Below are 27,041 nucleotides of genomic sequence, written 5' to 3' on the forward strand. Positions count from 1 at the left end.
TGCTGAGATTGTTTGGAAGCACCCTGAAAATTTTAGCGGTCTTGTTATCAGGATGGGCGATTTCCATACAATAATGAACTTCCAATCCACCATCGGCAAGCGTTGTCAAGATGCAGGTCTGCGAGAACTTGCTGTAGAATCTGGGATAATCGCTCAGGGCTCTGTGCAAGCAGTGATGGACGGACATCAATACAATAGAGCGGTCAGACTTCACAAGCTAGTCTATGAAACCATTCTAAGATTGGCATGGAAGCAATTCATCCCATGGTTGCAAACCAATCACATGGCAGATGTTGTCATCTTAAGATGATGCCATTCAATGCATTGAACTGACATGTGATGACATCAATCAAGACTCTGTGAATGCAGTCCTTGACAAACCTAGTGTCAAACGTATTCTCCATCTCTTTGACATATTCCTGCAAAATTTGCGAGATGGCAGTAGAGGTGAATTAGCCAGCTTCTGGATGTCATATGTTGATATGGTCGACATCATGCTAGGTCTGATACGGGCATCAAGAGAGGGAGATTGGCTACTGCATCTGAGCTACATCAGGCAATTGATCCCTTGGGCATTTGCATATGACAAAATAAACTATTCTCGTTATCTACCGATATATTTTGCTCAGATGTCACAACTTCCATCAAGTCACCCAGAGATACATGACCATTTCATAAGTGGAGGGTTCTCAGTCCAACGAGGAGGCCAGAATCCTTTCGGTAGAATCCCAGCTGATCAACCGATAGAGGAGACAGTTAACAGGGACACCAAAACACCTGAGGGCACCAAAGGGTTCAGTCTAAAATCAAAATCACTTCACCGATACTACATGACATCAGAATACCGTAGTGTTGCTCTGCGGCATATGCGTGAGATGGTACATCATCCAACTCCTCAGTTTTCTCACTCTGATCTTCAGACTCCACGGATAAAGAAGGATCATATCGATACCAAGGCAGTTGCAGATATCCTTGAGCATGAATGGATGAATCCTATGAGTGGTGATCAGTCAGAACTTGTAAGCATTTCTACTGGACGGCTTGCCACCACAGACATCGCTGATGACTTAAAAAAGGCATATGCTGTTGGTGTTGAAGCATACAACAACTTCAAGAAGAATCGTCTGGAGGCTGATCCCCCCACTCAGACCTTCCACAGCAAACTTGTCAAACAGAAACTGAAAACATTCTCAGATATGACCAAGAAGAAACGTGTGACACAATCAAATGGGAAGGAAATAATCCTACGAGCTGACAAGCAATTGTTTGCACACATGATTCTTGCAGCTCAGAGCCGAGAGTTAAATCTTCAGCAAGTACTCGCGCACCCACTTGGCCCCGTTCCATGGTCCCTGGCGACACCGGATGGTTCATTGAGAAAAACCAACAAATCAGCTCTTGCCAAAGCATTGGTAAAGGATATCGATGCTGCTGAAACCATCCCACAGCCATCCGCTACCATCATTGATGGAATGAGTTTGGTTCAGCGATTGAAAGGGGACAATCAAACATTTGCAGAGCTTGCAGAAAGTTGTCTCACATTAGCACTTCATGAGGGCACCAACAGCCAGAGGATTGATATCGTGTTTGATGTCTACCGTGATGAGTCGATAAAGAATGCTGAAAGATCTAGCCGTGGGGCGGAAGAGGGCCTGCAGTTCAAGAATATAACCAGAGGACACAAGATTAAACAGTGGAGAAAATTCTTGCAGACTCCTCAGAACAAATCTTGCCTGAACAAGTTCATTATTGAAGAATGGAGGAGACCAGAGCACAGGGGCAGATTGGGCACCAAGGTTCTTTATGTAACATGTGAGGAACATTGCTATAAGCTGACAATAAACAAATGGGAAGAAGACAATACAATGGGAAGAAGACAAATGGGAAGAAGAAGAAGACAAAGAAGACAAGACAAGAAGACAATGTTGTGTACACAAGAGGAAGCAGACACGCGAGTCCTCCTGCATGCCGCAAATGCAGCAATGAATTGATATAAAGCCGTCATCATAACTGCTGAAGACACAGACATTCTTGTGATCAGCATTGCCTTCTTCTACAGTATTCGTTGCCCAATATTGTATCAGAGAATTAGCACAAAAACCCGTCGAACATACATTGACATAGGCAAAGTTGCAAGCAGCCTTGGTGAGGAGTTGTGCACAGCTCTGATAGGTTTGCATGCCTTTACAGGCTGCGATTCAGTCAGTGCTTTTGCTGGCAGAGGAAAACTTCATGGATTAAAACTAACTAAGTCAGTGGTAGCCTACCGAGAGTGCTTCAACGATTTAGGTCAGTCTTGGCAGGTATCCGAGAGACTTATGCAGAAACTTGAAGCCTTCACATGCAATCTGTATGTATCAACTGGATTGACAGACGTGAATGAGTGTCGTTATCAGCTCTTCTGTGCAAAGAGGGGCAACACGGAATCCGAACAGTTACCTCCATGCAAGGATTGCCTATTCCAGCATGCTCAACGGGCAAACTACCAAGCTGGCATATGGCGTTGCTCGCTCCAGTGTATACCCGAAGTTCCTCGACCTAGCAATTGCGGCTGGACCATCGGTGACAATGGGGGCCTAGAGATTCTATGGATGACTGGTCTGCCAGCACCATCAGCAGTCTTGGAACTGATGAACTGTAATTGTGTTCGTTTATGTGATGCATCGAATTGCCCATGCATTACGAATGGCTTGAAATGTACCCAAATGTGCAAAAACCAAAAATATGACAACCAGTTCGAGGAAACTGTGGACGACACGCAAACAGATGTATATAGTGAGGATAGTGATGATGACAGTGATTCTTAAATGTAAACCACAGTCAAACTGTGACCATGTGAATTTTGGCAATTTAACACACTTGAACTAACTATTAACATGTATCAGTCAAGTTGATGTTTTTCTTAGCAAAATGAGACATTTTAGCAATTGAGAAGTGATGAATGTTGTCAACATATATTACATTAAGATTTCACCCATTCTGTTACTGGCAACCCGTCTCTTAAAGTGGTATATGTAACTCTGGGGACTTTCAAATGATGCAACAATGGCTAGTTAGACCATTGGTTCCAGATCAATTGTATTCAAGCATGTAAAATAGCTGGGAAATAAGCAGACTGCAATAACGGTGATAACTTATCCTTAACTGATGTATTGCAAGAAATGTCGCATTATGCAAAACAAATATTTCCATAGCAACAAGGACATGATTTGGATGTCTAGAATGCATATTTTCTTTGTTTTGTGATGATATACATGTATTGATCAATGTGTGTAAAAACTATGAATGTATTGATTTTTCATTTTTTCATTGTTTTTGGGATTTTTTTGAAAATTCCAAAAAAAATGATATTCTCCTACCACAAAAATTCCCTATTTTGACATGTGATCTTGTGCTTATATGTTACTAAAAAACTACCTTGGGGTCTAAGGAATTAATTTCAGCTGAAACTATTCAAATATATTGAATTGTTACGGAGATATGAATTTTTTAGAAAATAGTGTAAAAAACACTTTCTTTGCCCCAAAACGGCCGTTTCCATGGCAACCAGAGAAAAACCGTAATGTAAACAACCTGAAAAAATCAACGCTGTTGATAGTTATTAATTTCAACTTTCAAAAGTAATTTCCTGTCACAAGTTTTTTTTTCAAGTTTTGTTTTTCGAAAAACTGGATTTTGCCCCCAAAATACACATTTTCCCTCCAAAATACTATGAAGCTACCAATTTGGAATGGATATCATATCAAAATATATGCCCCAGCCAATGTTCTTTCCAAAAAATATAGTGAGCCTTTGTGCCCCCACGTGGTACCGACATCTGCCCTGGCCCATGGACTACCTCCACCAAGATCAATTGTCGTAACAGGTTGAAGTCTTTCCCAATCTCCTTCGAGTCACACCACCTATCAAACATGGTTTCCTTTATTCTGGCAAACTCCACATGGGTCTCACTCTCCCTCTTCCTGGCATTCCTGAATTTTTGCCGGTAAGCTTCAGGGGCCAATTCATAGGCTTTGAGAATGGCTTTCTTCACTTTCTCAGAATCTGCACATTGGTCAATCGGTAAAGCCGAAAATATATCTTGAGCTTTACCCACCAGAACACTTTGCACTAACATAGTCCAGGAGCCCACAGGCCATTTTAGCATTTGAGCCACCTTCTCAAAATGTAAAAAGAACTTGGCTACCTCCTTTTCATTGAAGGGTGGAACCAGCCTCACATGCCTACCAACATCCCAAGTGTTCTGACTAGTTGTCGAACTAGCCGGCATGGATACTACTTCTCTCCGTTCTCCCAGTAATTCCAGCTCCTTGAGTTTAAGTTCCCTCTGATACTCCATGTCACGTTCCTTTAACTCCCTTTCGGCTCTCCTTTCCTCTGCTCTTTCCTCTGCTCTTCTTTCTTCTTCAGCTCTCCTTTCCTCTGCTCTTCTCTCCTCGAGTTCTCTGTCCTGTTCTGCTCTTCTTTCCTCGAGTTCTCGTTCCTGTTCTGCTCTTTCCTTTTCTGCTTTCCTTTCCTCTGCTTTTAACCTTTCCTGGCTCTGCAGTTGCATCTCCATTTTCCGGAGCTCCACATTTTCTTTTTCCTCGGGTAACCAATCCAAGGCTACCTCTTTCCATGTTCCTTGTCCTCCCAGAGATTCTACCACCAATGTCTGCATCTCTGCTTTCTTCATATTAACTCGGACCTCCAAGTTAAAATATTTGGCCAATATCATGAGTTCCGATCTTTTTAACGCCTGGAACTGTGCCTCATTAGGGGACGCCGCAAACTTCCCTGCGTCAAACACCATGGTGACTATTAGTTAGCACCTGTTAACCTTCACACAAAAGTTTTTATATTTTTAGAAAATTTTTTGGAATGTTAGGAAATTCCAAATTTGGGAATTTTGGGAATGTCAGGGAATTCTATACCGGACGAGCCCCCAATTTCTGTTACATGCTCCTCCCCAAACCCCGGTCACGGTGTACCTCCGAGCCCCGAGAGGAGTCACGGCAGAAAAATGTGTTATTCTGTATGTCAAAGATCAATGGTGAAACCACTCCAATTGTTACCAACAAACAAGTATTGTATTAAGGTCACACATGAATAACAGTACAATAACAATAGTAATCAATTGTACAACCAATATATCATTTTCCTATGATGGTACCATCAGTTCGTACAAGGTAACTCACTGTGCTGCAAGTGAGTGAAACAAGAACATTCCCAATGTCTCTATCCCGGCATCAAGCCAAAGTCGATCTGCTCCAGTGATCGTCAGAACGATGTCGTATCGAAACCAGAATCCTGCTCGGTTGACAGTCACACTGCCAAAGATTGGCGAAGGCACCTTCCCGAAGCGACGGGGAAATCACACCTTCTGGTACGGACGTTCAACGGCTCCCACTCGGCGAACCGGAATTTCCATTCAAAATTCACGTTTCACACACACACCAGATTAACGTCTGGATGTGGTGAAAATGGTTGAAGCGAGGTGAAAAACCTGGAGCGATGTGAAAATCGGGCGCGAGTCAAAATGGCCAACAGCCCGTTCTCGAGATGTAATGGCACTCCAACGATTCTCTTCGGAATCGACCGCAAAACCTGTCACGCAGGTTTATCTGTCACAGCGATAACAACTCTGTCGCAGGAATCCCTTTCCCACGGAACCCCAAAGTTCGCTAGTGACCTCCGTTCGCCAGCGTTTGCTCCAGACCTCCAAACAGCTCGGCTTCTTCTCCGACTCAATCGCTCCGCCTCTTTCCTCTTCGTCCGGTTCCGGTTTCTTTTAAAACATTAACTTTTTTTACCTTTTGAAAATGGTAATCTCTATTTCATTTAAACGACAACAATAATAGTACAAATGAATGAATGAATGATCGTTTTAAGGCCATTTTTCCCCGCTAGAACGGGGGTTAGCCTTGCGGGCCCCATGACAATCATGGTTCCCTGTTTGAGGCAATGTTTTTATGGCTGGATGCCCTTCCTGGCGCCAACCCTTGGTTATGCTCTTACGATGCGCGGGGATACGGTGTGCCTATTCTAAATCGGGGTACACACCGTGATCATTCATCCCAGCAAGCTGGTACTCAATTTGCCGACCTCGGAAGGATGACAGGCTGAGTCAACCCCCCTGGCGTTAATTCAGCGATCGACTGGGATTCGAACCCAGGATCCTAGGATCCCAAGCCGGCACCCTAACCGTGAGGCCAACGCCAGGCTCAATACCACGCCAGACAACGCTGGCGCCAATACCACTCCAGACGCTCAATGCCAGACAACAATAATAGTATATGTAACCAAAAATGTTTACAGTGGATGAGAACCACAACAACGGAAGTGACGAATCCGTAACACAATGGACTACAAAATGTAAATGTTTCATGGTATTTGTTATATTATATCACCTTTATCTATCAATATTGTTGAAATGAAGATCAAATAGCTGTATGTTGAAATATGTTGAAAAAGTCAAAACTTTACATGGGGTGTACTTACTTTTTCACGTGACTGTACGTACCAAAATTTGTTCTTACAAAGCTAAAGGACAACACGCTTTATCAAATTTATCCCCTTCAATGTAGTCTCCTCCTGATTGAACATGATGATTCCTGCGGTCCTACCATCTTTCGAAGCATCACTCGACCCAGATGGAATTAAAGGAAGATGGAAAAGATATATGGAAATGCTGTTGAATACAGAGAATGAATGGGATGGCAACATAGAGAGTAACCCAGTTTTAGGACCGGCAGAGAAGATAACTGAGAAGGAAGTTGAGGAAGCGATAAAAGCAATGAAGGGTAGAAAAGCAGGAGGGCCGACGGGAGTTGTGGGAGATATGTTGAAGGCAGCAGGAAGTTGGGGTGTGAAGAGAATGACAGAGATCTGTAATCTGGTGGTGAAAGAAGGCCGCATTCCAGTGGATTGGGAACTGAGTACCCTCATCCCTCTATACAAGGGGAAAGGTGACCCTCTGGAGTGTGGCTCGTACCGAGCGATAAAGTTATTGGAGCATGGAATGAAGGTACTGGAAAGGGTGTTGGAGAGGAGGATAAGGAAGAAAGTGAAGATCGACGAAATGCAGTTTGGATTCATGCCAGGAAGAGGAACGACAGATGTGCTTTTCATTGTGAGGCAGTTGCAGGAGAAGTACATGGAGAAGAGGAAGAAGTTGTTTCTTGGGTTTGTTGATCTGGAGAAAGCATTCGATAGGGTACCACGCAAAGTATTGACATGGGCATTGAGGAAGTTAGGAGTGGAGGAATGGTTGATCAGAGTAGTGATGGCAATGTACAAAAGAGCGCGCACAGCTGTAAGGACAAAGGACGGGAACAGTGGTGAGTTTGAGGTGAAGGTGGGAGTGCATCAGGGGTCGGTACTAAGTCCACTACTATTTGTAGCTGTGATGGAGGTGCTGGCTCAGAACGTAAAGGAGGGTTTACCGTGGGAGTTGTTGTATGCAGATGATCTGGTGTTGATTGCGGAAAGTATGGATGGACTGAAGGAAAAGATGAACACGTGGAAGGAATGTATGGAGACAAAAGGTCTGAAGGTGAATATCGGAAAGACGAAGGTGATGGCAAGTGGTAAAGCATGTGGTGAGGTGGAAAGAACTGGGAAGTGGCCCTATGCTGTGTGTAGGAAGGGTGTCGGAGTGAACTCCATTCAATGTACAATGTGCGCTGAGTGGGTTCATCAAAAATGTAGTGGTCTGAGAGGGTCATTAACCAGTGTGGCAGCTACATTCAAGTGTAAGGTGTGCACAGAGGGAGCTGCAGATGGAGGAGATGTTGAGTTGGATCTTGGAGACGGCGTGAAGCTGGAAGGTGTGAAAACATTTTGCTACCTCGGAGACATGCTGAATGGAGAAGGTGGATCAGACTCGGCAACAGTTGCTCGAGTGAGATGTGCATGGAAGAAGTTTCGGGAACTGAGTGGCGTGCTGATGATGAGGGGAGTGTCGTTGAAGCTGAAGGGAAAGGTGTATGCTGCATGTGTGAGAAGTGTTATGATTTATGGGAGCGAGACATGGGTAATGAACGTAGAGCAGCAACGAAGGTTGGAAAGGGTGGAAATGCGAATGGTTCGACGGATGTGCGGAGTATCGTTGAGAGAGAGGAAGACAAATTATGAATTGCGAAAGATGATGGGAATAGAGCCTGTGATTGATGCTGTGAAGAGGAACAGGTTGAGATGGTTTGGTCATGTGTTGAGGAAGGATGAAAGTGACTGGTTGAGAAGAGTGATGGAAATGAATGTAGAAGGAAGCAGAGGACGGGGAAGACCGAGAAAGACTTGGCTAAAGATGGTGGAAGAAGAAATGCGGGCAAGGGGGTTAACAAGGAGAGATGCAGAAAATAGGGCAAAATGGAGAATTGTCATGGGGACCGCAAGGCTAACCCCCGCTCTAGCAGGGAAAATGGCCTTTAAAATGCATGTTGTTGTTGTTGTACTGGAACTGTGTTTTGTGATGGCTTTCAGTTCCCAGATCACATTTTGGATGATGGTTGGCACTTCCTGAAATCTCTTTCCTTTTGGGAACAGAAAAACAGAAACCGTTTAAATCAGTGGAACAGAAACATGTCATTTGGTGCCAAATCTGGGGAATACGGTGGTTGGGGAACCAGTGGAATGTTGTGTTGGCCAAAAACTCTCGTGTGGAGAGTGCTGATTGTCGCGATGCAACATCCACAAGCCTGACTCCCATTTTACAGGCCACTTATATCAAACTGCATCTCTTAAGCGTTTCAGAATGGACAAATAAAACCAGTGATTCACTGTCTGACCTTGTGGAATGAACTCATGGTGCACAATACCTTCACTGTCAAAAAACACAATCAATGCCTTTGTCTTCACATTTGAGTGCACTTGTCTTGCTTTCTTTGGTCGAGGTGACGACGGGGTCTTCTATCGAGATGTTTGATGGTTAGTCTCGGGGTCGTAGCCATAAAGCCAACTGTCGTTACCTGTAATTATTCTGGGCAGGAAGATTTTATCATTCACTGCACGATCAATGATTTCCTGAGACACTGTGAGGCGATGTTCCTCTATTCCAATGATTTCCTGAGATGAGTGAGAGCCTATGGGACCAACATTGTCGAGATTCGTTTCATTGAGTCAAAATTGTTTGGCATGCAACATAGGAGATGCCAACTTCTTCCATTTCCCTAATTGTGATCATGATTGACGGACGTTCAGCCACTTTTAACCTGAGCAAACTACTCAAATGTTTTCAAACAGCTGAGCTGAGAGCTTCATCCCCAAATGTGTTTTCTAAGACTTCATCGGTTTTCGTGTCTGTTGTACTGAGTTTAATTCACACAGAATTTGATGCACACACATTGCTCCTTCGAGTCACATTTTGCAATCTTACAGAAAAATAAACACATCTGCATAAAACAGTACGTCACTCAAGATTGAGACAAGATGGTGGCTTCCTGCCAGAGGTTTGATGTCAGCAAGTGTTGCCAACCTTTCCACTTGCTTAATAACCCCACTGTATACTTCATTTCCCTACAATACATTTAGTACCGGAACCTTTTGATTAGTTACCATGGTGCCGGTGATAAATTCTATGTCAGAAACCGCTGCTTTAAGTGTTTAAATTATTTTCCACATTTGTCCAAATCTCCTTTGTTTGTCCAAGTCTCCCTCTACCTTGGCCTTCAACTTGGCCTGTTCCTTTTGCGTGCATCTCTAATATTCCTTTTGCATCCTGTTACGTCCTGATCCATTCAGTGATTGAATTAGTTTACTTAACTTATTAGATTATTTAAATTATTTTGCTACACCCCGTTTTTTGCTTATTAATTTTATTTTTATTATTTTTACTAATAAGTTTTTATTTTTATTAATTTTAATTATTTTTGTATTATTTATTTATTTATTTATTTATTGCTTTTTATTAAATAAAATTATTATATTATTTATTTATTTATTATTATTTATTATTTATTTTAATTATTTCTTTATTTTATTAATTTTTTTTTTTCATTTTAATTTTAATTTAATTTTAATTAATTTTTATTAATTTTTAATTATTTCATTAGATTATTTAAATTGAATTAGAATTAGATTGAATTAGAATTTGTGGTTATTAGATTAGATTATTAGTGATTGAATTAGATCATTTATGAATTAGATTGAATTAGATAGGTTGCAAATTTTGTGTGTTGCTCTTCAACAGGCCTCGACTATGTATACACAAAAAACAGGATAGTAAGTTCCTTTATCATGTGTTAAACACGATGTTTATACACCTCTGCAAAAAAATGTGCCTTCAGCAAAAAACCCTGTGATTTGCCTGATTATGTCTGCTTAACTGATTTGGCTACCTCATGTATTGGTTGATATTACTACGAGTTTTCGTTCATTGGGCATTGCAATCTGCCATTTAAAACTTCTGCTTTAGTGAGAGTAATGATGAACATCATGCTCAAGAAAATGCTTTGATGAAACGGTTTGGGTGGAACGAGGCACCATGTTTGCCAATGAGCTTGCTATTGCTTGCCAGGCCAACCGTTCATTACCAACAATTTCATTGGAGTGCTTGCTTGAGTGCTTAAGCCACTTGGCGAGTGCTCCACAATAAGTTTTTAGCTCTTCCACGAGCCTCGTTTGTGAATACAAAAACAAATTTAAAACAAGAAAGAGCAATCAGAGATTGCAGACCCTCGCCAGGATGTGTTTTCGGTGGTTTTTAAGGCTTTTGTGTTAAAACAAATATGGCGGCCGAACCACGTGACTGATGACGTTATCATTATTATTTTTCTCCACCAATTTATCCCTACATCAAGGGATAAAGAAATTCCCTCAAGAAATTTCATTTTGATCGGATGAAGTTTTGTACTTGTTGAATTATGATGTCATAATGGAGGCACCTATGACATCATCATTAAGAGATGTTATTCCACATGGAAAGTTCTTCACAATGAGCCATTTCTCAATTTTTTCTATGCAGCGCTTTCAGAGATATAGAGGTGCAAATTTTTTCGGTTTTTCCAAGATGGCGGCCGAACCACGTGACCGATGACGTCATCATTTTTTTCTCCACCAATTTATGCCTACATGACGCTCAATAAATTTAATCTTGATCGGTTTAAGTTTTGTACTTGTCAAATTATGACGTCATAGTGGAGGCACCTATGACATCATCATTACCATATTTTATTCCCCATGGAGAGTTCTTCACAATGAGCCATGTCTCATTTTTTCTATTCAGCGCTTTTGGAGATATAGAGGTGCAAAGTTTTTCGGTTTTTCCAAGATGGCGGCCGAACCACGTGACCGATGACGTCATAATTGTCATTGAAAAATTATACAGGTGGAGTTGCACCTATGATGAAAATTTCCTGTCAATCAGACCAACGGTTGCAGAGAAAATCATATTTATTCTGTGTGGACAAACAAACAGACAGACAAATGAAAAATCGGTCAGAGTACTTTTTAGACATGGACTTTTTTTTATCGGCCATTTTGGATCAAAATCGGCAGGAAATCTATACATGTATAATGTATATACGCTAAGCAATGGAAGGTATCTGAGTAAGTGTATGCATATCTCTTGTCCTTTCAGAGTTATAGTGGTTTGAAATATATTTTCAATGAAAACTTGGCCCCCTGACCTTTGACCCCAAAAAATAATTAAAACTAAGCATTTTTGACCATTTTATGCCATATGTTATTTTTCGGGAATTGAATAATGAACATTTTGGTGTTGGTTAGAAGGGAATCGGATAATGTTTGACAGAGTTATTAGTAAAAAAAACAACAATTTTTGACCTTGAGTTTGACCTTTCAAGGTCATTCAAGGTCAAAGGTCATGGTGCCAAAATAAATGTCATATGTGACTTCCTATATGTCAGTAACAGTAAGTGTATGCATATCTCTTGTACTTTTAGAGTTATAGTGGTTTGAAATATATTTTAAATGAAAACTTGACCCCCCCTTGACCCCCCCCCCCCCCCCCCCTGATTTCACGTTTTGGGTGACCTTGAGCTTGACCTTAGGCCTAGAGAGTTAAAAATTGGGCACAGTCTATTTCAGGGCAAGGCAAATATGTGTGTAAAGTATGGCGATGATATGTGCAACGATGTAGACGTAGTACTGCGCACAAACAGACAGACAGACAGACAGACAAACCAATCAACCAACATTCTTGCCGGAATAGTAACAAACAGACAAACGGACTCAAATGCAATACCCTCTCCTCTGACGAGGGTAATAAAATAACTACAACGGCTCTCTTCGACGTTGTCGCGACGTCGACCGATATGCCTCCGCCCACTTTTTTTTCTTTTTTTTTTGTATACAGAGTCGAGGCTCGTGAAAGAGCTAACATTTATCAAAGAAACAAATCAAAGAAACAAGCAAACAAAGTATATAAAAAGGGGAGCGGTCGACAAGATGGGGAGAGAAGGGGAGGAAGCACACAAACACAACATTTGAGAGCAGGGACATCGGGAGATGTGTGGGAGGGAGAGGGCCTGGGGGGAGGCAGGATATGTATAAAACGCAAGGACACCAAGGACTTCCAGGAAAGAAGACAAAAGTCACCTCAAAAAACTGGATTTGAGGTGAAATTAGCGGGGGTAGAAAAGATCAAGGTTTTGGATTGGGGAAGATAAGAGATGGTGGTGAACAGCCGTTTTAAAGACCTGGAGGGAGGAGTGGGATTGAAGAGAGTGAGGGAGTTTGTTCCCGAGGCGGGAGAAAAGAGGAATGAAGGAGTGAAGGTGAGCAGAGAGTCTTGATTTTGGCAGTTTAACCATAAGAGGGTTGCAGGCAGATCTTGTGCGACCTGTAGGAATATTTGGGTGCAGAGCCCAGGGAGAGCTGGGGGGGGCAGGGCCGGAGAGGAGTCGGAAGAAGACGGAAAGACCACCAACCTGCCTGCGGTGAGTAAGTGAGAGGCCCTTCGAGGTAGCGTCATCGCGGGAGATTCCAATGATTCTGAACGCTTTGGTTTCAACAGCGTGAAGACGAGCTAGGTGTGAGGCAGGAGCACCAGACCAGAGGGGAGAGCAGTATTCCATAGAGCTGTGGATGAAAGCCTTGTATGTGGTGAGGAGCTCAGGTGTGCCTAGGAAGGACTTCGCACGACGGAGGATGCCCAGTCGGCGACTGGCTTTGGAGGCCAGATTTGAAATGTGGTTTTCCCAGGAAAGATCATGGCAGATAGTGAGACCCAAAAGCTTGAATGACAGAACTTCTTGGAGAGGATTATTCAGAAAGTAGATGGGAGGGTTGTCCAGTCGGTCTTTTCGGAGAGACATCGTAAGAGTGTGAGATTTGTCAGGATTGAAAGACATGTTCCACTTGTTTGCCCAGTCTGTGATTTTGTCCAGGTCTGCAGAGAGTGAGGAAGCTGCAGACTGCCGATCTGAGGGATGAGGAATGGAGCGGATGTTGTTACATTATTGTGTCAAGTATAATTGTACCATTATTACATCATTATACATAATTGTACCAAGTTTGATTTAAATTCCTGCAGGTGTTCTCAAGTATCATATTTTTACCTGACATGACCTCTGGCCTTTGACGTCAAAATCTAATCAGTTCATCTTTTCTTCATAATATATACTTGTACCATGTTTGGTCAAAATCCCAACGCTGGTTCACACGTTCGCACAGTAACAGGATTTTTACCTATCGGGACCTCTGACTTTGACATCTTGACCCCATAATGAAATCCATTTATCTTTACATTATTATCCATACTTGTACCAAGTTTGACTTGGTTCCCTTCAGTGTTCTTTAATTATCATGGTATTGGAAACCTATTACAGACTATGACTTTTGACCCCAAAATCAAACAAATTGATCTTTGCATCATAGTCCATACCTGTAGCAACTTTGGCGCTGCGCCACCATATTTTTATGCCTCCGTCGATGAAGTCGCTGAAGGCATTATGTTTTAGGGTTGTCAGTCCGTGCGTCCGTCCATCCGTGCTAGGTTTTCGCTACCGCGATTACTTGAGAATGGCTGAAGAGATATGTCAGACTTGGTCCAAGTATGTATATTGTTGTAAAGATGAACTGATTAGATTTTGGGATCAAGAGATCAAAGGTCTTAGGTCATGTTAAGTTGCAATTATTTCATTACCTCGATAATTTGAGAATGGCTGAAGGGATTTAAGTCAAACTTGGTCCGAGTATGTATAACGATGTAACAATGTGGGGCAAAGGAATATCGGTCGATGTCGCGATGTCGAAGAGTGCCATTCTAGTTACTAGTGGGGTCACCCGTGGGAATCCCACGGGCATGGAAGTGTATCGTTGCGATCGCTGCAGCCGTTTTTGCGGTACCCAGGACAATAACGTTAGGCGGGAGTCTAAACCTGAAAATGCTGGAGACCAAAGCTGAAATTGGAAAAACAATATGGCCTATTTTACTCCAGGGGGTCCCAGGATTACTCACCCAAATTTTCGTTGCGATCGGTTCAGGCGTTTTTGCGGTACCTGGGGACGGACAGACAGACAGACAGACGGACGGAGATTTGGTGAATTATTGTAAGATGACATTACTTTTCTCTCCACCGTCAGTGGGGCAATTAAAAAGGAAATGCCTCCTCCCCATAGATGCCAATCAAGGGGGTTGTCAGTGCTCGATCCTTTTAATGTTGAGCATCAAGCAAGGAAGCACTTTCCTTCTTCCACACACACCCGGATTATATAGGCTGCAAACATCATGAGCAGTTCATCACTTCCTTGGTAGATATTGAAATTTGGAGGCTAGGCTGCATTACATCAGTAAAGAAAACCGCTGCTTGAAGTGTTTAAATTATTGTCCCCCGTCGCACAGCGCAGCGAAAGGGGGACTATGGCTTTCCCCTCCGTCCGTGTGTCCGTCCGTCCGTCCGTCCATCCGTCCGTGCGTGTGTGCGTGCGGGCATGCGTGTTTGCATGTGTGCGTGCATGCGTGCGTGCGTAAGCGAAGGACAGCATTCAAATTTGGTGTGTGGGTGCAACCCACGTCAAAATCCAAGATGGCCGCCGCCATGTATGTCTGAACCTTGTGAGATGAATATCTTGAAAAATAAGCGAAGTACCAACTTCTAATCTGGTATGTGGGTGTACCTAGGCATAAGGAAGAACGCCATTGAAAATTGGGTCGCCACGTCAAAATCCAAGATGGCCGCCGCCATGTATGTCTGAACCTTGTGAGATGAATATCTTGAAAAATAAGCGAAGTACCAACTTCTAATTTGGTGTGTGGGTGTATCTCGGCAGAAGGAAGAAGGCTATTGAAAATTGGGTCGCCACGTCAAAATCCAAGATGGCCGCCACCATATATATGCCTGAACCTTGTGAGTGAAATATCTTGAAAAATAAGGAAAGTACCAACTTCTACTCTGGTGTGTGGGTGTATCTCGGCATAAGGAAGAACGCTATTGAAAATTAGGTCGCCACGTCAAAATCCAAGATGGCCGCCGCCATGTATGTCTGAACCTTGTGAGATGAATATCTTGAAAAATAAGCAAAATACCAACTTCTAATTTGGTGTGTGGGTGTATCTCGGCATCCGGAAGAACGCTATTGAAAATTGGGTCACCACGTCAAAATCCAAGATGGCCGCCGCCATGTATGTCTGAAACTTGTGAGATGAATATCTTGAAAAATAAGCGAAGTACCAACTTCTAATTTGGTGTGTGTGTGTGTATCTCGGCATCAGGAAGAACGCTATTGAAAATTGGGTCGCCACGTCAAAATCCAAGATGGCCGCCGCCATGTATGTCTGAAACTTGTGAGATGAATATCTTGAAAAATAAGCGAAGTACCAACTTCTAATTTGGTGTGTGGGTGTATCTCGGCATCCGGAAGAACGCTATTGAAAATTGGGTCACCACGTCAAAATCCAAGATGGCCGCCGCCATGTATGTCTGAACCTTGTGAGATGAATATCTTGAAAAATAAGCGAAGTACCAACTTCTAATTTGGTGTGTGGGTGTATCTAGGCATAAGGAAGACCGCTATTGTAAAGTGGGTCGCACGTCAAAATCCAAGATGGCCGCCACCATATATATGTCTGAACCTTGTGAGATGAATATCTTGAAAAATAAGCGAAGTACCAACTTCTAATTTGGTGTGTGGGTGTATCTCGGCATAAGGAAGAACGCTATTGAAAATTGGGTCGCACGTCAAAATCCAAGATGGCCGCCACCATATATATGTCTGAACCTTGTGAGCGAAATATCTCGAAAAATAAGCAAAGTACCAACTTCTAATCTGGTGTGCGGCTGTATCGAGGCACAAGGAAGGACGCTATTCAAAATTGGGTCGCCACATCAAAATCCAAGATGGCCGCCACCATATATATGCCTGAACCTTGTGAGCGAAATATCTTGAAAAATAAGCGAAGCACCAACGTCTAATCCGGTGTTTGGGTGTATCTAGGCACAAGGAAGAAGGCTATTGAAAATTGGGTCGCCACGTCAAAATCCAAGATGGCCGCCGCCATGTATGTCTGAACCTTGTGAGCGGAATATCTTGAAAAATAAGCGAAGTACCAACTTCTAATCTGGTGTGTGGGTGTATCTAGGCATAAGGAAGAACGCCATTGAAAATTGGGTCGCCACATCAAAATCCAAGATGGCCGTCTCCATGTATGTCTGAACCTTGTGAGCGAAATATCATATCATAGCATGTTTTCTGCATCTTCCACTTTGTCAACTCACATCACTTCACCGACGGGGGACCTAGGTGTAACGCTTGTTTTTGCTTGAATTGTCCCCCGTCGCACCGCAGAGCGAAAGGGGGACTGTGGTTTTCCCGTCCGTCCGTGCGTGCGTGCGTGCGGGCGTGCGTGCGTAAGCGAAGGACCGCATTCTAATTTGGTGTGTGGGTGCAACCCACGTCAAAATCCAAGATGACCACCGCCATGTATGTCTGAACCCTGTGAACGAAATATCTTGAAAAATAAGCGAAGTACCAACTTCTAATCTGGTGTTTGGGTGTATCTAGGCATAAGGAAGAACGCTATTGAAAATTGGGTCGCCACGTCAAAATCCAAGATGGCCGCCACCCTATATATGTCTGAACCCTGTGAACGAAATATCTTGAAAAATAAGCGAAGTACCAACTTCTAATCTGGTGTGTGGGTGTATCTAGGCATACGGAAGAACACTATTGAAAATTGGGTCGCCACATCAAAATCCAAGATGGCCGCCACCATAGATATGTCTGAACCTTGTGAGCGAAATATGTTGAAAAATAAACGAACTACTAACTTCTAATCTGGTGTGTGGGTGTATCTTCGCATAAGGAAGAACGCTATTGAAAATTGGGTCGCCACGTCAAAATCCAAGATGGCCGCCTCCATGTATGTCTGAACCTTGTGAGCGAAATATCATATCATGGCATGTTTTCTGCGTGGTCCACTTTGTCAACTCACATCACTTCCCTGACGGGGGACCTAGGTGTAACGCTTGTTTAAAACAGCCAATCAAAGTATACCACTGCCATTTTCACCAGACCTATGAGGATGAGATCCTTTATAAGGTACTTCATTGTAGGAGACCATTAGGCCCATCAAGCCTATGCAGTGGTTGTTTTCCATGATCCTTCCTTTTTTTTAATACTGAGCATCAGGCAGGGAAGCAGGAATTTTTTACTCAGCGAACGCAAAGCGAAAAGCGGGGTTAAACAATTGGTTCATGTCCATCCGTCTGACTGTCTTATCAGTTTATGATCATCAGTTTCTGATCGAGGAACAACTTATTTAAATTGAATGTTATACAGGTGTGTACCCCGATTTAGAATAGGTACACTGTATCCCTTTGCATCGTAAGAGAGTTCGAACTGCCGACTTCTCAGACTCAGAGCAGACACTCTAACCATTATGCCACCAAGTCTGGTTAAAAGACTGCAATGAAAATTTGCAGAGGGCCGCTGCCATGGGTCTTTTTATTTTTTACCCTTGAAAATAAAATACTTTTAAAAATCAATGTCGAGGTTCAAATATTATTTACAGCTCTGTTTCAATATCTTATGCCTTGACAGCAAATGTACACCATGAGCAAATGTATTTTCTATACCGTACTGTGCTTTTTGTTATAATTCTGCGTTTAAAATGTTCAATAGAATAGGGAGTTAGATAAGCCTGTGGGTGAACACACAGCACAACCCAATCCTGCCAGTCATTGCTGTGATTGACTGAATCACAGACTACTTTCTATGACTGAACTTTTATTTACTTGACTACAAGCAGACCAGAGATAATTACCATTAAAATATAGATTACATTTTTATTATTATTATTATTTTTTTGTATACAAGATCGAGGCTCGTGAAAGAGCGAACATTAATCACACAAAAAGACAAACCGACACACAAAACACAAAAAACAAGGGGAGCGGCAGACAAGATGGGGAGAGAGGGGGAAGGACACAAAAGAGAGGGGGAAGAGGGGGAAGGAAACAAACACAACATTTGAGAGCAGGGACATCGGGAGGACTTGGGGGGAGGTGGGAGAGGAATAAAACATATGAACACTGCAAGGAGTCTGGGGTGAATTACCGGGGGTAGAAAAGATCAAGGTTTTCGATGGGGGAAGATAAGAGATGGTGGTGAACAGCTGTTTTAAAGACCTGGAGGGAGGAGTGGGATTGAAGGGAGTGGGGGAGTTTGTTCCAGAGGCGGGAGAAAAGGGGAATGAAAGAGCGAAGGTGAGCAGAGAGCCTAGACTTTGGCAGTTTAACCATAAGAGGGTTGCAGGCAGATCTTGTGCGACCTGAAGGAATATTGGGGGGACAGAGCACAGAGAGAGCTGGGGGAGCAAGGCCGGAGAGGAGTCGGTAGAAGACAGAAAGACCACCAACCTGCCTGCGGTGAGTGAGTGAAAGGCCCTCGGTGTTGACTACATCGCAGGAGATTCCAATGATTCTGAAAGCTTTGGCCTCAACAGCGTGAAGCCGAGCAAGGTGTGAGGCAGGAGCACCAGCCCAGAGGGGGGAACAGTATTCCATTGAGCTGCGGATGAAAGCCTTGTATGTGGTGAGGAGCTCAGGTGTGCCAAGGAAGGACTTCGCACGACGGAGGATGCCCAGTCGGCGACTGGCTTTGGAGGCCAGCTTGGAAATGTGGTTTTCCCAAGAAAGATCATGGCAGATAGTGAGACCCAAAAGCTTGAGCGACAGAACTTCTTGGAGAGGATTGTTGAGAAAGTAGATGGGAGGGTTGTCCAGTCGGTCCTTTCGGAGAGACATTGTAAGAGTGTGAGATTTGTCAGGATTGAAAGACATGTTCCACTTGTTTGACCAGTCTGTGATTTTGTCTAGGTCTGCAGAGAGTGAGGAGGCTGCAGACTGCCGATCTGAGGGATGAGGAATGGAGCGACAGAGAGTAGAGTCGTCAGCAAAGAGATAGAGAGGATTTTCAAGAGAGTCAGAGAGATCATTGATGAAGACCAGAAAAAGCACAGGGCCCAGAACACTACCTTGGGGAACTCCAGCCTGAACAGGAAGAGGAGATGAGAGAAACCCATTCAGGGCCACATGTTGACTACGACCAGAGAGGAAGTCCGCCAGCCATGCGTGGAGATTTCCATGGATACCAAAGGAGGAGAGTTTGGTGAGCAGAGCAGGGTGCCAGACCGTATCGAAGGCACGTGAAATGTCAAGGGAGACAGCTCTAATTTCCTGTTTGGCGTTGAGGACCTCCATCCATTGTTGAGAAAGCAGAAGCAGCATGTCCAGAGTAGAGTGACCAGGTCTGAAACCAAATTGATGATCAGAGATCAAGCCATTGGAGAAAAGGAAAGATTTAATATCTGAAGCAATGATGGATTCCATGACTTTGCTGATAATTGGGAGAAGGCTGATTGGTCTGTAGTTGCTGGGATCTGTTTTTGCACCTTTTTTGTGCAAAGCGGTGATGTTGGCTGATTTCCAAGCAGATGGCAGATGACCTTGAGCAAAAGAGAGGGTGAAGAGAACAGAAAGAGGGAGTGAAAGAGCAGAAGAACATGATTTTAGGACCCGTGGGCTGATGCCGTCAGGACCAGTTGCAGAATCAGAGTCTAGGGTTGACAGAAACTTTTCCACCTTGTCAGGAGGAAAGGACACAGAGTCCAGGAGCAGCTGGGTAGGACTGGGTACGGTGGGTACAGAGAGGGATGGGTTTGGGACACAAGATTTAGAGGCAAACACAGAGTTGAGGCATTCAGCTTTTTCACGTGCGGAGTCAGCCGTTAAGCCGTTTGAGGTGAGGGAGGGGATGGAGGGGGAACAAACACCAGAAACAGATTTGACCAGATGCCACCAGGATTTGGAAGAGGGAGACAGATAAGAGAGTTCGGTCTTGAGAATGGTGAGATATTGTTTCCTGGCTCTCCTGAGGGTGGACACACACTTGTTTCGGGCTTTGTGAAAGGAAATGAGATTTCCTTCCGTTGGATTTGCTTTCCAGGAGACGAATGCAAGTTGTTTCAGGGCAACAGCCTCACCACAAGATTCCGTGTACCATGGACGGGAGGAAGGGTATGACAACTGAAGACGAGATGGGATAAATCTGTGCATGAGAGAGAGCAATTTACTTTGAAAGAATTCCCAGGATGAGTTGATGTCAGAGGCGGTAGAGATGGGAAACCAGTCCAGATGATTGATGGCTGCTTGAAGACCGTGCCAGTTGGCCTGAGTGAAATGCCAGACTCGTCGACGCTGAGGAGGCTCTCTGAGAATGGTCAGAGAGATGTCCACTTTGACAAGCACATGATCAGATGAGCCGATTGGAGCAGAAGAAGAGCAGCAGACATTTTCAGGGAAGTTTGTCATAACCAAATCCAGAAGAGAAGATGCTCCGTTGACTGAGATCCGGGTCGGGAAATTGACAGATTGTGTCAGTCCCAGTGAGTCGCAGAAGTCCTTTGCTGAAGAGCCATGGCTGGTGAGAGAGGTACCCACACCCAGCCAACTGGCATGGTGACAATTGAAATCACCACATATGAGGAAGAGAGAGTTGGGATGGGTAGATAGAAGTTGGTCCATATTATCAGACAGTGAGATGTAGATGGAGTCATCGCTGTTTGGTGGACGGTACAACACACATATGAACAAAAGGTGGGAGCGAAGGGGAAGCCGTAGCCAAAGGTATTCCTGGGGGTGAGGTGGAGAGAGGGCAGTGGAGGGCGAGTGAGGAAGAGAGTTTTTTTATAAAGATAGCAACCCCACCTCCAGGACGAGGCTCAGGTCTATCATACCGGAGGAGGGAGTAACCTGGGAGAGATACCAAGGCATCAGAGACATCATGAAGGAGGAAAGTTTCTGTTAAGCAGATCACATCTGGTTTGTCAGAAGCAACCTGTATGGAGAGGTCAGTCAAGTTTGAGCGAAGGCCCCGGATGTTTGAGGTCCATACCGTTAATGAAGAGGAAGGGGGAGCATCGGGTCCAGAACAGGGGGGGGGGGGGGAGGGGTAGGGTAAGATGTGGAAGAGGAGGAAGAGGTAGGGAGAGCTGTTGAAGGTGTGTCAGAGATTTCAGAGATTCCAGAATAGCTTGGAGAAAGGGAAGAATGGGGCGGACAAAAGGTTTGATGGAGATTGGGTGAGGCACAGTGAGGTGTTATTTGAGGAGGGGGAAGAGCGAGGCAGAAGGTTTGGGGAGATGAAGGTGAAAGTTGGAAGGGGGAAGAAGCAGGGAGGATGCTTTGAGGAGGAGGGGTGAGAGGGGAGTCTAGGAGGGGAGGAGCGAGGGAGAGTCTCGGAGGGGAGGGGTGTGGGGGGAGTTTAGGAGGGAGGGGAGGGAAGGGGCAAGGGGGGAGTTTTGAAAGGGATGGGTGATGGGGAGGATTTGGAGGGGAGGGGTGAGATTGGATTTTGAAAAGTGTACGATTCATGGGAAACGAACATTTTTTGCAAAATGAGTTTGAGACCTTCGAGTCAAAAATACGTTTGAGGACACTGGAGGAGGGGTGGAGTTCTGGATAGTTTAGGGAATGTAGAAAGGAGGAACTGTAAGAGATGGTATTATATATATTTTTTGGAATGAATAGATTTGGTGAGCAAGACGAAAGCATCCTTTTGTAGGAAAAGAAGAAAAGGGTGTTATAATATATGAGAGAAAATCGTTGTTCAGGGGAGAGATTATACATTTCTAACCGCGTGATCGCGAACGAAGAACGAACGAACAAAAAGAACAACAAATAAACGAATAAGACCTGGGAAGGAAATATTTTTTTGGGGTTTTTTTTTTTTGTTGTAAGTACAGATATTAAACAAGGAGGTACGGGGTGAACGACTGGGACGAAACAGAGAACGAAAATAATTTCAGCGCATTCGACGAATCGCTGAGAGAAAAACAAAACCACAAGGTCGGAGACGGTACGGTAGTCTAAGCCTACGAGTACTAGGCCGCAGAATACTCGATACCATTAACCGACGATTGTGTATACATGTACGAAAAATTAGCACCGAAAATTTTCCAAAAGATACGCTATAGGTACACACACCGAAAGATAGATACAGTCTCGACAAAAACACGATTGTGAAAGATCACTTAGCTTCGAGAGCGTGAGCGCATGGAGCAGCTTCGAAAAGACATGACCTCGCCGTGATCTCGCGAGATCTCCATTTGTATTTGGACAATTTAAAACATTAACATTTGAATTCCAAAAAGGGCTAACACAAGGTTTTGTGGAATTATTCCTGGTTTCAAAACACATTTTCAGCAAGATTACGTCAAAAGACAAACCTTTTGTATAAAAAAAATAACCAAAGATAAGAAGACCTCATGCAGAGCATGATGCTTGCAAAATCTACCCCTCCCCAAAATAAAAAGTTGCCATGGATACATTAAATTGTCCATTTCACTAAGATTAAAATTGACAATCTTCATCAAAACTCCAGTCAATTGGATTAAAATTGATGATTTTTCAGATGAAAATCGATGATATTAAACGTTTGACTTTGAGTTGACCCTTTGACCTCAAAAATCGTTGGTTTCCCAATTCTGTGAAGCACTATGTAATTGCGGTTTAATCTTCAAGTTAATAGGACGAAAACTGAAGATTGGTCAGATGACAATTGATGATTTTGCAAGTTTGACCTTGAGTTGACCTTTGACCTTTTGACCGAAAAAAGTTGGTTTCCCAATTTAGTGACTCAATATGCAAATGCCGTTCAATTTTCAAGAAAAATGACAATTTTAGAAATCTGACCTCAAGATGACAAAAATCAACAGGCTTCTTTCTTATGACCAACTCTACCATCTGCTGAAGTTTTGTGAAGATCGGTTCAAAATTGTGACCTGTAGGCGATTGACAGAAAGACAGGCAAACAGAGAAACAGACAGACAGACAGAATAACACACAAGACCAACTAATATACTTGAAAAATCTTCCATTTTGCAAGTAATAAATAACTCTAAATAAATCATTTAATCAAAGTGGATTTGTTTTTGCAGCATGCAGGACAACACTTCCAGAAGGATTTGATTCCGACCTATTTATGTAAACCGAATTGCCTATGCTCAGATTAAAATATTCTGGTTACAAACATGTTTACTACAAAGGCATGTGTGTATGGTACACCTACAAAGGTGTGTATGGTAATGTAGCAAATGTCTATTTTATAATACAAAAAGTGATCCTGATATTTACGTTCCTTGACCTTCTTTATGCCTTTGCCTGTTCCCCATTCTTCAATTTAGCTCTTTCATGCACCATGGAATATGAGACAAAATGTCTGTCCATGTTTCCTTGCTTTCCAGCAGGATTGGAAGGAGCATCAACAAGTCTGTGGCAATCAGATAGAAGAAACTCTCATTGCCAGCCCAGAGGATGAGCACTTAACAGAGGTGGACATTAATAAAGAAAAAGCCTGACAAATGGAAAATAGTCAATTCAATTTGACTTTGTCAATTCAATTTGTCAATTAAAGAGTGCTAATGAAGTTGTAATGTTCGACACCACGTGGTACCATGGGTGTCTACACTTTTACAAGACGGGCAATTGTGATTGAGGAATATAGCTGGCATGACATATGTTGGATGATGCCATGACAAGGACATTGTATAAGGGAAGAGAAGTAAAAAGTCATGCATCACGGATGGTAAATCACTGATTGTGCAGTAAACCCACTCGGATGGAAACTGTCCCTTTTTACGACACACCACACACTGATCTGGTAGCTTTGTTTTATTTATATTTCCTACGACACTTTCATACTTATTTATTTTTCACTCCCACATCACAAAACCTTGCAGGATTTTAAGCAGCTTCCTTGCTAAAAATGGAAAGCGTTTGTGCAGCTTATTGGGAAGAAGGGAAGAATTTGGGAAGATTTTGCTCTTATCTCGAGAGTTTACATTCAGCAACCAGTGATGCATCACAATGGTGAGCTATTGCACCCTACAGGCACACTGTCAATCATGCTTCAGATACCACGGTTCAGATACTCAGGTTTCTTTTTCAAGTGTTATTTTAATTGTATTTATTAATTATTATTTATTTTCTTTATATATATATATATATTATATATATACAGTCGGACCCCACTATTCGCGGGTTCGGCGTATTCACGGTTGAAAAAATGCGACCTGTTTCCCTATTTGCGGAAAAGTGTCCTGCGAAATGGCGTTTTTTTCCCCTGCTTGCGGCGTGTTCCGCGAATTCGCGGTTTTTCAGGGGCGCAAAAAAAAAATTCACGAGCCACTAGCTTGACACGTTTATAAAACCCATCTTTCATCAGCCATACATAAAGCAGCTGGACATACACAAAAAAACATCTTCTACGAACTGCGAGCATGATCTGCTTCTGCATTCACTGTTGTGTGCTTTGCGTTTTCATGGCTTTCGCCGTCGCAAATTTTAGCCGCACTATAATCGAGAGCTTCGCGGGATATTCCACCAGCTGCATAACGCGTCATCGCTGCGAGTTATTGTACAGAATGAAAACACTCCACAGTATCTATTAGTGCAATTAGCTGTCTCCCTTTTCCCCCATTGAAACTGGTACGGCATGCATTCATGGATTTTCATCGACATTCGCGGGATTTGTCTCGCCATTTGTGGGATTATTGCCGACATTCGTGGGATTTGCCTCGCCATTTCGAGGATTTTCATCGACATTCACGGGTTTTGCCTCACCATTCGCGCGGTTTGTTCCTCTCTATTCGCGGATTTTCATGACTTGGGAGCCGATCACCCCTTTTTCCATTGAAAAAATGCCTTGCCATTTGCGGTTTCGCCATTCATGGCATTTTCCAGGAAGGTATCCCCCGTGAATAGTGGGGTCCGATGGTATATATATATATATATATATATATATATATATATATATATATATATATAAACATATATATATATATATATATATACATACATACATACATACATACATACATACATACATACATACATATAAAGAGAAGAAGAGAGAAAAGGGAGAAGAGAGAGTTGGGGAGAAGAGGAAGAGGAGGACATGGGGAGGGGGTGAATGACAGACAGATTGACTGCACAAAAATAACAATTAATCGTGCCACTAGCCTTTATTGATGTTCATAATCAAAAGGATTGTGGAGAATTAAATATACAGGATCGTGGAGAATTTGCCGATTTGTTATTTTCATCATGGGTATGCCTGGGTAGGGTGGGGCAGGGGTGTGGTGGGGGAGAGGGGGGTATACCAAAACTGTTCATTTCAAAAATGTGTTGTTGTACCTGAACAGCAATCATCAATGCATGTTTTGTTTTATTCTACCGATGTTATCTGGATCTCAGTTTTGGATGTTAAATTAAGAATGTTATTTTTTATTCCCTTTTACGAAAGTCTACATCTTCCTGAGTGCCATTCAATTGCACCTGCTGATTTTTATTATGGCTGCAACTGGCAAATGACTCGCCACCAAGAGATGTCAACTCAAACGTCAATGCCATTGCATTATTTTTGGCATGGATGGATTCTAAAGACTGGCATACCACATCACTAAAACTCTTGTTACAAAAAAAACAATTATAATAACATTATTAATAACTTTTGGTTGTATGCTACACTTTATCATTGCACACAAAATCTAGGCTCGTGGTAGAGCAAGATAACGGAGGGCAAAAAGGCAATCTAATGACAGTGGGGTAGTGAGGCAAAAGGTAGACGCAACAAGCAAAATAATGGATGCATAGGAAAAGAGAATAGAGAGGGAAGGAGAACAAGGCCATCTGCAATTATGAGGGTCAGCTTGGGGTTGGGGAGAATGAGGGTACAAACATTGCAGGTAGGATTGAAGTATATATCGCAGATAGCGGATGTGAGGTGGTGGTGCACTGCTAGCCAGAAGTTCTGGATGGTTCCACAAGAAGAAGAAAAGAGAAACATAAGAGGGGATGTGAGCATTAAGCCTGGGTTTTGGACTTTAATCAGGATGGAGCAACTGGATGGGAGTGGAGCTCGGGAGATTCAGCGTCCTGAGAGAGCAGATGGAGCGAGACTGAGTAGAGGCCATACAAAAGAAAACACACCTCTGCAATGTGAAAGAAACAGGCCTTGTGCTTCAATGCTATGGATGCAATTCAGGAGCAGCTCATATTTTTGAGAGCTTTAAATTCCACAGAATCAAGGAGAGACAGATGTGATGTGGGAGCATCAGGTCGTATAGTGGGGAAGCGTTAGTCCACCGAGTACGTCTCCTTCATTCATAATAATTACTGTAAATTTTGCAATAAAATTCACGTTCGTTATTATGTATAGGATTAATTTTCTTGATCATTTAAAAAAGGCTTATAATAATGAAACAATCATAATATATTCCCTTGGTTACTGTCTGATACCTTTTCGATGTTTTAATATGGTTCTTAATTTTGTTTTTCATATGACTGACCTATTTTTATTGCCACCAATAAGTGAGCCAAAGATTATACAAATACAATAAACTGTCATTCAATAAATGAATGTTTCACATCCTCTTTTCAAATGCATACAATAATTCTTGCTACTTCATACAAGATTGGGGTGATTGGAAGCGCACCACCGAGGCTCCCAAGCATGTACCATGTGAAATGCCAATAGCAGTTAACATCTATATCTATATATGTATTATAAAAATAACTGTGTCTGTTTGTCGTGCTATA

At 42.9% G+C, this 27,041-nt stretch overlaps 1 protein-coding gene across 2 annotated transcripts in view; it reads left to right on the top strand.

The window, feature by feature from the left end:
- Positions 1-25,209, top strand: part of LOC137428758 (deformed epidermal autoregulatory factor 1 homolog) — a 242,802-nt gene extending 217,593 nt beyond the window's left edge. The window contains exons 11-12 of one of the 2 annotated variants that reach the window (XM_068118662.2): positions 23,627-23,773; positions 24,182-25,209. In XM_068118662.2, the coding sequence (XP_067974763.1) occupies positions 23,627-23,773; positions 24,182-24,205 (171 nt within the window). In that variant the 3' untranslated portion in view covers positions 24,206-25,209. Of the gene's footprint in view, positions 1-23,626 lie in introns of both variants that reach the window. The other variant, XM_068118657.2, reaches the window with a different exon arrangement.
- The last annotated feature ends 1,832 nt before the right edge of the window (positions 25,210-27,041 follow it).

Source organism: Myxine glutinosa, chromosome 1, assembly GCF_964187855.1.
Source record: "Myxine glutinosa chromosome 1, kmMyxGlut1.1, whole genome shotgun sequence".
NCBI classification, from domain to species: domain Eukaryota; kingdom Metazoa; phylum Chordata; class Myxini; order Myxiniformes; family Myxinidae; genus Myxine; species Myxine glutinosa.